A 15,178-nucleotide genomic window follows, 5' to 3' on the forward strand; every position below is an offset into this window, starting at 1 on the left:
CTATAGAACCGGTCTGAACCGGTAGGATGCCACCTCTGAGAATGGTGTGTTGGATATATTTGTCACTTTATCTTATTTGTAAAAATAAAAGGGGGGAGATGCAAATAAACAAACAATGGCATCTTTGATATATTGACTTCAATTTCTAGACAATGTTGCAATCCTATGGGACCAAGGCACTCTGTTCTTGGTTGCTTGAAATAATAGAATAACAGATGTGGAAGGGATCTTGGAGGTCTTCTAGTCTAACCCCCTACTCAGGCAAGAAGCCCTAGATCATCTCAGACAGAGGTGGACTTCAAAAATTTTAGCAAAGGGTTCTCTGCCCAGTTGCTGGGTAGGCATGGCCATGGTGGGTGTGGCCTAGTTAGCCTCGTGCACCATAGCAGAGGGGAGGTGTTTTTGCTCTCCCCGGGCTCCGGAGGCTTTCCTTGAGCCACTGGGAAGGCGAAACCAGCCTCCCCAGGCTCCGAAGGCTCTATGGAAGCTGGAAATGAGCCCATTTCCAGCCTTTCCGAACTTCCAGGAGACCCATTTCTCATCCTCCCCGAGCCTCCCTGCATGCCCTGCACTTACCTGCATCCAAAACAGTCCATGTGGTGACTCCTTCAAGGGGTGGGGTGAGGTGGGCATGGCCAGCTAGGAGTGGAATTTAGGGGTTCTCCAAACTGCACAGAACCTTAGCGAAAGGATTTCCCAAACCCCTGCAAATCTCCACCAGCCCACCTCAAATCTCAGACAAATGATTGTCCAATTCTTAAATACCTCCAGTGTTGGAGCACTCCCAGCTTCTAGAGCCAAGTTGTTTCATTGATTCGTTGTTCTAACTGTCAATAAGTTTTTCTTTACTTCTAGGTCGCTTCTCTCTTTGATTAGCTTCCATCCGTTGCGGGGAAATAATAATCGGCCCTCTTTGTTTTGTCCGCTTTCTCTCTGAATGCAGAAATGCCAGGAAGCCCATGCAACCAGTTTACCTTCAGACCGCTACCACCTCCGCCACCACCTCCTCACGCGTGCACCTGCAGCCGAAAGCCTCCTTCAGCAGCCAATTCCCTCCAAGCCAGATCGCTGACCACCCGCAGCCAGCCGAATCCAGCCGCCCCATCGCCCCCAAACACCCAGGACTCTGTGCATCTTCATAACAGCTGGGTTCTGAACAGTAACATACCACTGGAGACCAGGTAAAACATTTCTAAACCTGTCCTTGAACAAGCTTGTAAGCTAAAAATGGGCAGGAATCAAAGAAAGCAGCACAACAAGATAGAATAACAGAGAATAACTGAGTTTGAAAGGACCTTTGAGGTCTTCTAGTCCAGCCCCCAGGGTCTCAAACAGGAGACCTTATATCATTTCAGATAAGTGACTGTCTAGTCTCTTCTTGAAAGCCTCTAGTGATTCTGTTAGATCTGGGAGGATGGTTCAAGAACGGAGACAAGACTCAGATAACAACAACAGCTCTTTATTAGTGACTTCAGATCTGAGCAAACTATCCCAGCCGCAGCAGCCCCTTATATAGGGCTGGCTGCGGCTAGGCAGCCAATGAAAGCGATTTGAGTTTGCCGCTCTTGGCAGGGCCAATCGCGGCAGCCCGTTTACTAGCCAATCACATCAGTCTGTGGCGACCAATCACGATCTGCTATTCGCGGGCCAATCAGAGTTGCAGGCTTTCGAGCCTACTAGTCTGGAACAGATTCAGCCCCCACAACTGTTCTACTAGTTGATTGTTCTCACTGTTAGGAAGTTTCTCCTTAATTCCATGTTGCTTTTCCACTTATTTAGTTCCCATCCTTTGCTTCTTGTCCTGCCTTCTGGTGCTTTGGAGGTTAAATCCTCTTCTTTGTGGCAGCCCCTCAAATATTGGAACGATGATTATATCACCCCTAGTTTTTTAACAGATTAACAGAACTGGAAGGGACCTTGTAAGTCATCTAGTCCAACCCCCCACCCAGAAAGGAGACCCCACATCATTTCTGACAGATGGCAGTCAAGTCCCTTCTTGAAAGCTCCCATTGGTGAAGCTCCCATAACTTCTGAAAGCAAGCTGTTTCACTGGTTAATTGTTCTCACTGTTAGTAAATTTCTCCTTATTTCTAGGTTGAATCTCTCCCTGATCAGTTTCCATCCATTATTCCTTGTCTGGCCTTCAGACAAATAGCTTGACCCCCCTTCCTCCTCTCTGTGGCAGCCCCTCAAATATTGGAAGACTGCTCTCCTGTCTCCCCTGGTCCTTCCCTTCCCTAGACTAGCCATTCCCAGTTCCTGCAACCCTTCATCATATGTTTCAACCTCTAGTCCCCTAATCATCCTGGTTGCTCTTCTCTGCACTCTTTCTAGAGTCTCAACATCTTTTTTTAATTGTGACCAACACTGGATGCATTTATGGCCTTTTGCATTATCTTGCTGTCTCATTACTGCATTTTATGACTTTTATGACTGGCATTGACGTCTGGTTTTTGGCAAAACTATGCCAATAGTAAACCATTGGTTTGTTTAATGACCACAGTGTTCACTTAATGACTGGATTTGCTTAACAATTCTAGTGATTCACTTAATGGCTACTGTGAACATGGTCATCAAATTGGGCTAGACATGTGTCCAACCCATTTTACAATGGTCACAAGTTACAGCCAGGATGGACAGAATCCATTATGGCCATGATTTGAGGACTACTTATAATTGCAACATTATATTCCAGTCAGGAATACCCCCACTTTCTTAGCCTTTCTTGGCAGCTTTCAAATATATAGTGAAGATCATACAAACATGAAATGTAGAGTATTACAAACTAAAAAAGGAATGCCTTCTTGTTAAAATATTGTGAAACAGCTAGGTGATTATGTTTTTAAGCACTTTCTGAGCTTCAAATCAGTGGACAATTGGTTCCATGACCTGAGTTTCATACAGAAAGCAGAATTAATTATTGATTTCAGAACATCTTTAGTTGTGGAACCAAAGATGCCCCATTGATGGCTTAGTCGACCACAGGAAAGTAGACATTTTCTTCTAATTAATTTAGCTAAAAGAAAGAGGAGAAGGAATCCGTGTTTGCCTATGTTGTGCCTCTAATACAACAATGTGCTGTCAGCATTTTAATTTTGTCAGTTTTATTTTCTTCAAAAACCTTGATAAGAAAACATGTGGAAACCCAGGTCAAACATTTTCCTTGTCTTTCCTTTTTCTATGCACTATAAAGAGTAAAGTAAGCTTCTAATTTCCTTTTAAGCAGTTTACCAATCTCAAAGTGTGATGTTTTTTTAAACCAGTGTTAGCAGAAATTAACCAGATATCCTGAATCTGCATTTACTTAAAAGCCACTACAATAAACATTTGTGGAACAGTTTTATACCTTCAAAATGAGCTGAAAGCTAATTGCAACTTGTACATTAGGGAAACAGTGCAGCTGTAAAAGTAACATATGGATAAGCTACTCATGGTTTCCTGGTGATTGGCCCTACATCACCCAGCTGGCTTTCATGCCTATGGTTGGCCTCTCCCATAAGATATAAAGGAGGAGCAAAGGGACATGAGCCTTTGCAGGAAGCAACGTTGTTCATTCTGGTTGGTTTAAGCTCCCTGTTGACTTTGTGCTCCATCTGGCCTTTTACAGCTAATAGGCAATTTAATTGTTGGCAGCATTTCAAGGGAGATAAAGGTGGGTGCTTATCAGACTTATCCCGAAAGACTGTGGCAGACTCCTGTTGGACTATTTGTTTGGGATTCATTACGGGCTATGAATGCATATAATTCACAACCATTGAAATTTTAAAAAAGGGTTTTTTAGGAACAGCGTGTGATTGTTACTGTCTCAGGAAGCCTTTGTCAGAACACATAGACAAGGACCCTCAGTTTCCATCTTGCCACATCTTCTGTTCCTTCCTTAAGGCAGGCAGTTGTTTTACTTAACCTAATCATAAGACTGGCCTTAACTTTAAGGGAGAATAGATGGTGGTCTTCTTCCATCACAAACTGAGCTTCACATTGGGCCTCTAAGATGAATCAGACCAAGAAAGGCTGGTGGTTACCCAATACATTTTATTTTATTTTTTTTCAAAGATGAGATTGGCTTCCTTAAGTCTAATCCAACATTATATTCTGACCCAAACCTTGTTCCAAGGAAACAAGGTAACAGCAAAACCTTTTAATGATTCTTTACGAATTCCGTTCCTTCGTGGTTAAAAGACTGTTTCAAATTAATTGTCTCTGATAAGAACAAGCCTTGCCAAGGTTGTGCAAGGCTACCAAGAACACTAGATAAAGTTGCCAATAAATATTTCAAACACAAAGCGTTTCCAAGCACCAAGCAAGATATTTCCGAATGTCCACAAGAATGAATGCAAAAACTTTTTTGCTTCCTGCAAAGAACTCCTGTTTCTCAGCTGGCTTTTATCCCTTAAGGGAGGGGCCATCACCTTGCAGCCTTACTCCCGAGTTGCCCATGCTGCTGCAGCTGCTCTTTCCTTCAAGCAGCCCTGCACGCATATGCACTGGGCACACGCTCCTCGGGAACCTCTTCATCACTGCTGCCAGCCTCCACAGTCTCCAAAGGCAGCACCCCACTCCCTGATGGTCCTGGCCCCATCCCTGCATCACACGCAGGCCCCTCATCTGAGTCCTCGCTCTCCGAGACCTCAGTCGTCCGCACCTATTGCCGGCAAACCACAACACATTATCGAGCAAAAATGTCATTATCCTTTACTTGATCATCTCGGTCACCTTAGATAACCTATAATCTCTTTCCAGAGGCTGGCTATATAAGGTAGTTTCTGCCTGAGCAGAAGGGTTAAAGTGTTTGTGTTTCGGGGGTGGGTTTGTTTGTTTGTTTTTCTATTTCAGCATAAGTAAAGTCTCTCTTTTTTCTTCTAAAATGATTTAATGAGACTCACTAAAGACAAGTGTTCCCCTCCCTTTTTTTTGCATAGCTGCATGAATGAAAAGGAAGAGAGGAAGCCAGGGTGGGGGGTGGGTAGGTAGGCTCCTTATCCCATCAGACACATGGGATGGCAGCTGTTTTACTGTTTTAAATCTCTGTTGTGTAACATGCTGAAAAATTTCTAATAGCTATAAGCTGGGTATTTTTGTATTTTTTTTAAAGAGTCTGTTCGGATGATTTGTACTCTCAAAGAAGATTTAAAGGCATTTATTTCTGCCCCCCTCTAATACAGAGGAGAGATAATTCAGAATGCACATGTTGTGTGCTCCTAGGGAATCAAATCTGATTCTTAAAACTGATTGGTTATCATTAGCTTTAGGTATATTAAAATATTAAATATTTATTAAAAATAAATAAAATCGGGTCAAGGGCTGTTTTCTTCAAACGGGTTTCATTTGTTTTTATGTTCACTTTAATGTGTTCCTACCTCATCCTACAGTTCTGATGATACTCATCGTGGTTCACGATATCCATCATTATTACTAAGTGTTTTCACATGGTTTTATTGGAACACATTACATTTTTTTTAAAAAAAATTACATGTCTAATTCTTAGACTAAATGGGTTATGCTCCAAAATAGATTCGAGGAAGTAGCAGAAAAAGAGGGAATTGACACTAGCATAGGAAACAGAAAAAAAATTACATCCACTATATATTAATCATCTTTGTTAGGGTAGGAAAATATTGTATCTAGGACAGAACGTATGATGCTTGGTCCCTTCCGGCTCTATAAATCAATGGTTTTTAACCATCAGAATGAATTTGCAGGTTAATAGTTTGTACAGATACTCAGTCATACAGCTGATGGTTGGCCCAAAGTTTCTTTTTCAGGAGACAACTGGACCTTCTTGTTTTTTCTTTGGAGATGTTTCATTTCTCAATAAAACTCTGACAGGATGGTGGGGAATGGAAAGATTTTTAGTCCTTGCAGACAGCTTGATATCGCTCTCTTTTAAAACCTCTGGAAGCAGTGGTGGTATTCATTTTTTTTTTTTTTTTACTACAGGTTCTGTGGGCGTGGCTTTTGGGGCATGGTGTGGCTTGGTGGGGTGGGGGGTAGCATGGCTTGGTGGGGGTGGTAGGGGAAGGTTACTGCAAAATCTCCATTCCCTCCCCACCCCACTAACCTGCTTTCCAGCTCCGTTCTCCTGTGCAGGACAACCAAAGAAGACCTAGCTGATCAGCTGGGACTCAATGGGAGGCAGAGAATAGATGGGGTTGGTGGGGACAGTCAGAGGTGGTCTTTGACAGTTCTCCAAGCTACTCAAAATTTCCACTAACGGTTTTCCAGAACCTGTCAGAACTGGCTGAATACCACCTCTGTCTGGAAGGCACCCACACTCACTTCTCTTGGCCTAGACCGGCGTTTTTTCCCACTTTGTCAATCTTAAGATGTGTGGACTTCAACTCCCAGAACTCATCAGGCAGAATGTTTTAAAAATATGTGAAAGCCCATTTGGACTAGTGGTTAAAACGCCAAACTAAAAAGCAGGAGACTATGAGTTCAAGTCCCACCTTAGCAATAAAAGCCAGCTGGACAGTCACACTCTCTCTGCCCAACCCTCCTCATGGCGTCATTGTTTTGGGAAAAAGAGGAGAAGGAAGGAGTATTAAGTATGTTGGCTGTCACAAGTTATTTGCAAAAATAATAAAGGCGGGATACAAATTAAATAAGGTCCAGCTCCTTGATTATTCCAGAATTCTGAATTCTGGGGACTGATGTCCACACATCTTAAAGTTAGGACAAACACTAGTCTAGAACTCTGTTCCCAGAGAAAACCCAAACCGGACTATTTATAGAAGTAAAGATTTAGATGGTGCCCTTTCCATTCATTTATAAAAGGCTGGAAATGGATGCTTGGTTTAGCATTAGTGATGAAGCAAGATCCTTCATTGCTTCAAAGATAACTGGCTAGCTTAGAGATATAAAAGGCATGACGCATACCATTCTCTTCCAGTTCTTTGCTGCCCATCATTTAACATTTAGTAGCCTGCAGTAATTGTTTCTCTTTGCTTAATCATAACACTGGCTTCGCTGGTTCCAACTCGTTTCGGGGAAAGCTGAGTATTAAAAAGGAATTTGGAAGACAGAAGCGAGATCTTCTTACAGAGGCATAAGAAAGAGGCCACTGAAAACCTTGGTTTGTTTCAGGATGCAGCAAAGCTTTATCTCGTGAAGATAAGGGATATAAAGCCTTTTTACAAGCTTTGAAATAGACAGGAAACCAATGCAAGGATTTAAAGAGAGGCATCAGGTGGTCAGGATAACAAGAGAAGGAAATTGTAGCATTGGGATAATCCTTAATAGCAAAGGTTTTTTTAAAAAAAGATGGAAGGGAAATGAAAAAAAAAATACATTAGCAGAGCAGATTTAAAAACTGAAACATCATAGCACATAAATACAGGTAGGCAGCATTAATGAACACATAAATGGAGAGCTTTTTTATCCTTTGAACATTTGGGATAATAAAATGTGTTTGAACTGATACCTAAAGCGCAATAGATGCCAGGCCATCTGTCTCCAGGTAGAAACGAATAAACAAGGCTCAACGAGAGAAAGAGCTCTAGTTCAGCCATTATCCACCCTAACTTTGAAGAGAATTAACACCCTGGAACCAAGTCTTATGCAACCTTTTCCAATCCTACTGATGATACCAAGAACATCTCACCCATAAAAACAATGTCACAACTGTTTTAAGAAGATAACGATTGTAGCAAAGAGCAAGGACAATATTGTAAAAAAATCTGTGTCAGACAACAAGGATAAAGAAAAAAGCTCAAGTTTGCATGTTCTTCTTTCCATCTTATACAGGTAGCCCTTGAGTTACAACCACAATTGAGCCCAAATTTTCTGTTGTTAAGGGAAACATTGGTTAAGTGAATTTTGCCCCATTTTAGCAATAGCATTTGGACTTACATACTGCTTTACAGTGCTTTCCAGCCCTTTCTAAGCGGTTTACAGAGTCAGCATATGCCCCCCACTTAACAATCGAGGTCCTCCTTTGACCCACCTCGGAAGGATGGAAGGCTGAGTCAACCTTGAGCCTGGTGAGATTCGAACTGCCAAATTGCAGGCAGCCAGCAGGCAGCAGAAGTAGGCTGCAGTACTGCACTCTAACCACTGTACCACAGTTGTTAAGTGAACCACTGCAGAGTTGCTAAGTGAACCACTGCAGTTGATAAATGGTTGTTAAGTGAATCTGGCTTCCCCATTGACTTCCCCATCAATTGACCCCGGGACATAAATATGAACCTGTAGCCAAGCATCTGAATTTTGATCCCGTGATCGTGGGGATGCTGCAAAGGCCATAACTCTGAAAAACTGTCATAAGTCACTTTTTTCAGTGCCATTGTAAGTTTGAGCTGTCACTAAATGAACTGTTGTAAATCAGGACTCACTAAATGAACTGTTGTAAGTCAAGACTACTTGTATAACGGTGGTGAGATTCAAAAAAAAAATACTATTGGTTCTGTGGGTGTGGCTTGGTTTGGTGAGTGTGGCTTGGTGGGTGTGGCAGGGGAAGGATACTGCAAAATCCCTATTCTCTCTCCACCCCACTAACCTGCTTTCCAGCTCTGTTCTCCTATGCAGGGCAACCAAGAAGACCCAGCCGATCAGCTGGGACTCGGGAGGCAGAGAATAGATGGGGGTGGGGCCAGTCAGAGGTGGGATTTGCCAGTTCTCTGAACGACTCAAAATTTCCGCTACCGGTTCTTCAGAACTGGTCAGAAGCGGATGAATACAACCTCTGCTCCCCACCCCACTAACCTGCTTTCCAGCTCGGTTCTTCTATGCAGGGCAACCAAAGAAGAGCCAGCCAATCAGCTGGGACTCAATGGGAGGCAGAGAATAGATGGGGTGGGTGGGGCCAGTCAGAGATGGTATTTGCCAGTTCTCCAAATTACTCAAAATTTCTGCTACCAGTTCTCCAGAACTGGTCAGAACCTGCTGAATATCACCTCTGCTGTATAAATGTACACACACACACCCATGGTGTAGAACAAAGAACTCAAATTCTGTTGTCTCCATTTTTTTTAGTTTACTTTATTTAGTTTACTTTATTGTCATTATACTTCATACAACGAAATCAGACACCATCTTCAGTGCACATCATGACCATCACCATGAAAATAAACACATACAAACATCCTTCACCCTCCACACATTGAACCGGAAACCCCTGACACCACACCAACACTGCACTATACAGCAGAATTCAATAGAGGTACTCCCCTGGGATAGAAGCTGTTTTTCAGCCTATTTGTCCTTGTTTTTATTCTCCTGTACCGTCTGCCAGATGGTAATAGTTCAAAAAAAGGGTGCCCAGGATGAGGTGGGATTCTCCTTTGCATGTGTGGTTGACACATACGATTTGCCTCATCGCTCTGGCTTATTGTCTTTATAGGAGCCTTAAACTATCTCTTAAATGGAACATGCTTTCCAACGGCTGTCACTCTGATTGTAATTCTAGTTCCTTAGTCACTAGCCAATTGCCACGGAGAAACCCTTACAGAACAGTAAAAATTCCTTCTGAATGGAAGAGCATTGGATTGTATGTTGAAGACCCGTGTAGATGTAGTCCTAAAACATCCTTCAGAATTCTGACTTGCCAGTTATGAACAAATGTGTTGATGCCACAGGAATTTTTTTCCCAGGGTTTGTCCAGGATAGCAATAGCCATGGGAATGGGCTGAACCAGACAAGAATACTGGTTTTTCTGTCCTGGTTTCAAATTACACCAGCAGAACTAGGAGTTGACCAATCTGTGTTGTGTTCCTGCCTTTGGTAGTGGAAGCCAACTGAATGACTTTGGGTCAGTCACAGCTTCTCAGCGTAAGGCAGAAGGCAGCAACAAACCACTTGCAAAAATGTCATGAAAACTGCAGGGACTTTTTCTTTATAATTATGACTAACTCAAAGGCATGCACACAAATGTGTCCATACACACTCCTTCACCCCCATTGATTTGCTAGATTACCGATTAACAGAGTTGGAAGGGACCTTGCAGGTTATCTAGTCCAAATCTACTAACATTTTTTTTAAAAAATAACCATCAATATCCTCGCCCATCATATTCTATAAGAGTCCTAATTCATTAAGAGGAGTGGGGCAATAATTATATAAAACTATATATTTTATGTTTGACTGGGAAATATGTCTTGGGTTTCATCTTTGCCAAAATCCATTGCTGCACCAGACTGATGGCCAGGATTAAGTGTATAAAGTGAAACATCAAGTTTGTTATTTCCTAGGGAAAATAAAACAACTTAGACAGTTGCAACAGTCTCCTGAACTAGAAATTTTTGGAGGTAATTATCAGGCAGATGTGACACTTTTCTTAATGAGTCATTACTTTCCTGTTTTGAAATAAAAATGATGGCAATGCTTTTGGCTCTATATGTGTTATCCTGACATGCTTCTCATACGTGGCATTTTCTGTCTAATTAAACAATAACTCTAACCTCCCTTGGGGCACATCACCTTTTTTAAAAGGCGTGCTGAGACTTAGAAGTTCCATCTGACAATCCTTGTATTGAGATATTCATGGTGCCCCGTTGGAAGAAGGTGACTGAAAATAGTTCAGAAATATTTGCTATAAAGCAGAACCATTAAACCTGATCATTACCCCAGGGATCGCATCTTTTTCGGTTGATAAATTTATTGGCCTTCCCTCTGACTTAAGCACTCATGCTAGAGCAAATGGTCATTTGAGTGATTCTGTCTGTCTGTCTGTCTAGCATTGATGATGTTACCTAGTTTGGGTAATGAAATGTCTGCAAGGAAATGACAAACCTCAGGGAACACCTAGGAACCCTATCTATCTATCATCCATCCATCCATCCATCCATCCATCCATCCATCCATCCATCCATCTACCTATCTACCTATCTATCTACCTACCTACCAATCTACCTATCTACCTATCTATCAATCATTTGTCACTGATATCTGTCTAGTACTGATGATATTACTTAGTTTGGGTAATTAAATGTCTGCAAGGAAACAACCAACCTCAGGGAACACCAAGGAACCCATCTATCTATCTATCTATCTATCTATCTATCTATCTATCTATCTATCTATCTATCTATCTATCTATCTACCTACCTATCTATCTATCTATCTATCTATCTATCTATCTATCTATCTATCTATCTATCTGCCAACCAGTATCTATCTCTATGAATCTATCATCTGTCTGTCTATCATCTGTCTGCTTCCCTTTCTTCTTCTTCTTCTTCTTCTTCTTCTTCTTCTTCTTCTTCTTCTTCTTCTTCTTCTTCTTCTTCTTCTTCTTCTTCTTCTTCTTCTTCTTCTTCTTCTTCTTCTACTACTACTACTACTAGGAGATTGTGGGGAGGCTAGGAAAGAAATAGAGAGGAAAGCAAAGAGACAAAAGGCGTAGAGAGTCACTTAATAGCTTTAGCTCATAAACAGGAACTTGGTCCACAGAATGAGATATTTCTTGGAAGAAAGACTTCAGATCAATCAAGAGACTCCACCTGAACAAACTCATTATACATAAGAGTTAGAAATTGTTCTTGCAATTTCCAAGTTTTTGTGTTTATCCCCAGACTAGCATAAAAGATATTTCACTGATGCTGTTCAACAACGTCATCATTTAGAGTGGTACAGGCTAGGCATACACAGACGTTAAGCTCAAACATAATTTGCTAATACATAAAAGAGTTGGCTAGAACTGAAAACCGGAGTGCAGAGAAAAATATGCTTTAAAAGTCCAACTGTTTCTGGTGTAATTATCTCTAAAGGAAGCAAAGGCATAAAGAGAGAAACTGTTGGTAAAATAATGCAAACAATTACTGAGACTTAAAACTGGAAATAAACAGTTTTCCATTGTCTTGTAAGGTAGGTAAGAGAAAAGGTAGACTATTATGTAGCACTGCTGTTTTCAATCAAATCTTTTCAAACCCATATGCATAGACTGGGCTTGACTTTTTTTAAAAATAACTCCATTTTGTTACAAGGAAAACAAGTCAACTCCACGTTGTTGTTGTTGTTTTTAAGAGTCCTCAGTTATTCTTGTGTTACTTAGAAAATCCTTTCACAAGAAAACTACAATGGGAAAACAAAAGGCATACTATTGACTGCAGTTTAATAAGTAGCAACCGTATCATTGCATTTTCATATACAAACTTATCAAACTGAAAATTGAAGAAGGAAAAATATTGTAAAAATAATACCTAAAACAAGCCAAGCTTTGGGTGAAGCCTTACTTAAAAGTCAACACAGAGCATAGGATGTAGAACTCTGGATTTTTTACAAGAAATATCCCAGTGATTTTAAATACTTATTATTTTGTTTGCATTGGCAAAAGACTCCTGCATCCGACATGGACAACCATGTAAATCAGATAATTTCTTATTTTCTGTATAAAAATTATACCTATACATCCACCCATATATACGGGGGGGGGGAGGTGTCATTCATTGTATGAAAATAATATGTATTTAGTTATTTATTCTTTGTTGTTTACTTATAATCTTCTGTGGGAAAGTTTATCTGAAACCCTTTGGAATAAGTATACCTTTTTGTTGGATTTCCTATGTTTATAGATGCTTTTGTCCCTTATTTCCTTGCATTCTCCACTTTTGGTGACAATGGACACAAAGCTACCATTTGTGCTCTTATAAGCAGTGTCTCCTTCAAGTCAAGCTCAACTCTTGGACATTCCCTATGCTATAAAAGTCCATTTAATTGCCACCTTCTGGAATGTTTTTGATGTTCAAGTCTTGGTGATAGACCTACCATTTTCTATGGCCTCCAATTCAAGTACTAAACCAGTTGGACCTTGTTTAACTCGTGAGCCAAGACAAGGTCAAGCTGATACCTCCCATCTTCTGAGGTTTATTCCCACAGTCAGTCTTAAACCAAGGAGATGCATCAATGAACTGAAAATCTTTGAGACCACTTTTTCTAATGAATTGCCAAATCACTCGTCTCCTTCCTGGGGATTGCTTTCTGCTCCCTGACTTGGAAAAAGTTATTTACTTGTTCTTGTCTCTGACAGATTGCAGCTGTTGCCAGTTGTCTGTCATCACAACAATGATAAGTCCTGTAAAATCACTTCTTGATGATAACCATATCATATTATTTAATAATTTATAGGAATTCACTTAATTCTAGAACCAAATAACTTTCCTATTAGTTGCTTAATCATTCATAGCGTTACTATTAATATTAATAGCATTACTACTAATACTACTAACAGTTATACTGCTTATACTTATTTATTTTGTGGATGTTTTAATTGTTTTACAATCTTTGAATTGTAAGCTACCCAGAGCCGCTTGGTTCAGTTGAGCATATAGAAATTAAATGAACAACTGAATGAAATGGTTGCAAGAAGAAATCTTTTCAACGATATTGTATATTTTTAAGCTATGAAATAATAGAATATTGCAGAATTCCATTATATTTAATATGATAAATGCTCTTCTAATTAGTTAAAATATATTTTGTGAAAATAAAAGGCCATCTTTTTTTTTCTTTTAATATTGACATATGTTGCCAGGGTGATGTGTAAAACTAATGGGTTACTAAGAGCAATTAATTCACAAAAACAATGTTGAAGAATTAAATACATCTGTTTCATGCCCAGATTGTCATGCTCAAGATATTCTCTATATATTCCTATGAGTGTCATTTCCTGCTCCCTTCATAACAGAATAAGAGTTGGAAGGGACCTTGGATGTCTTCTACTCCAACCTCTTGCTCAGGAAACCTGCTGTCCCACTGCTTAGGAAACCCTATACCATTTCAGAAAAATGGTTGTCCAATGTTTTCTTTAAAACTTCCAGTGTTGGAGCATTTACAACATCTGGAGACAAGCCGTTCCACTGATTGATGGTTGTCACGGTCACAAAATTTCTCCTTAATTCTAGGTTGCTTCTGTCCTTGATTAGTTTCCATCAGTGGTGGGATTCAATTTTTTTTTACTATTGATTCTGTGGGCATGGCTTGGTTGGCGTGGGGAAGGATATTGTCAAATCTCCAGTTAGAGGTGGCATTTGTCGGTTCTCCGAACTACTCAAAATTTCCACTAGCAGTTCTCCAGAACTGGTCAGAACCTGCTGAATATACCACTCATGAGTTTCTTGTCCTGCTTTAAGTGGCTTTGGAGAATATCTTGACTCCTTCTTCTTTGTGTCAACTCCTGAGATGTTGGAACACTGCTATCATGTCATCCTTAGTCCTTCTTTTCATGAAACTGGACATGCCCAGTTCCAGCAACCATTTAATGTTTTAGTCTCCAGTCCCCTAAACATCTTTCTTACTCTTTTCTGCACACTGTCTAAAGTCTTAGCATCTTTTTTACCTCATGGCGACAAAAAATGGATGCAGTATTCCAAGTGTAAACCCTATCAAGGCATTATAAAGTGACATTAAATTGTATTAAATATTTATAATATAAATTATAAAGTGGTATTAAACCATGTTGTCATGTTTATCAGATATTTCTAATTGCAGTAACTAGCAACAGAGAGAAAGAAGGAAAAATCCCTGTACTGGATTATGGAATGCAAAGACAGGTTCTGCAGTTTTCCATCATGGTGTGTTGTTTCTATATCTATCAATAGGTTATATTTGTAAAACCATGGAAAAAGAAAAAGGAAAAGGTTCTGTTGGATAAGTTGGAATCTCTTTCCTTCCAGGCACTACTTGGAGGAAAAAAATGTCGATTTTGTTATTCATTTTTGCTGCATTTGTAGACTGTATATTTAAGTGTTCCGAGCTATGCTTACATCTATAAACTCCTGAATTGCTATTTTCAGCATTTTTGCTCTTGTATTAAAATTGCCCCATTTTATCAGACAGATAGCGAAGGCATCATTGATGTGTTAAAATAGAGCTATCAACTCTGCACGTATTCATCCAGATTGATAAAGGTTGGATTTATGAGAATATTGTTACTATCTAAACACCACCATTTTATGGCGCTAATACTCAGAAAATAAATAACATTGTCCTGGCAAAGGAATGCTAATACTTTTGTTGAACTAGCAATTTAAAGCAAATTGTAGCCAGCAGTTCCATAAGAGGCCTAACTTAATGACCATATTAGCTTTTCTAAAAATAATACATTTGTCACTTCTTTATCAACCCATTCAAAATCTCTACTTTAAAGGACAAATGAAACTGATTTCTGATTGATACATTTCCATAGCCATTTTCAAACTGCTCTTTTTTATGTTTGAACTGTTGTTCAGTTCTGGATCATTCTGAA

At 40.0% G+C, this 15,178-nt stretch overlaps 1 protein-coding gene across 5 annotated transcripts in view; it reads left to right on the top strand.

Annotated features, from left to right (window-relative positions):
* TENM1 (teneurin transmembrane protein 1) overlaps positions 1 to 15,178 on the top strand; it is a 327,538-nt gene that overhangs the window by 138,927 nt on the left and 173,433 nt on the right. For all 5 annotated transcript variants that reach the window (XM_087940951.1, XM_087940953.1, XM_087940950.1 and 2 more), the window contains one exon: positions 944 to 1,181. In XM_087940951.1, coding sequence (XP_087797077.1) covers positions 944 to 1,181 — 238 coding nt within the window. The remainder of the gene's footprint in view (positions 1 to 943; positions 1,182 to 15,178) is intronic.

Source organism: Pseudonaja textilis, chromosome 12, assembly GCF_049901715.1.
Source record: "Pseudonaja textilis isolate UNSWEBS1 chromosome 12, rPseTex1.2, whole genome shotgun sequence".
Lineage (NCBI taxonomy): Eukaryota > Metazoa > Chordata > Lepidosauria > Squamata > Elapidae > Pseudonaja > Pseudonaja textilis.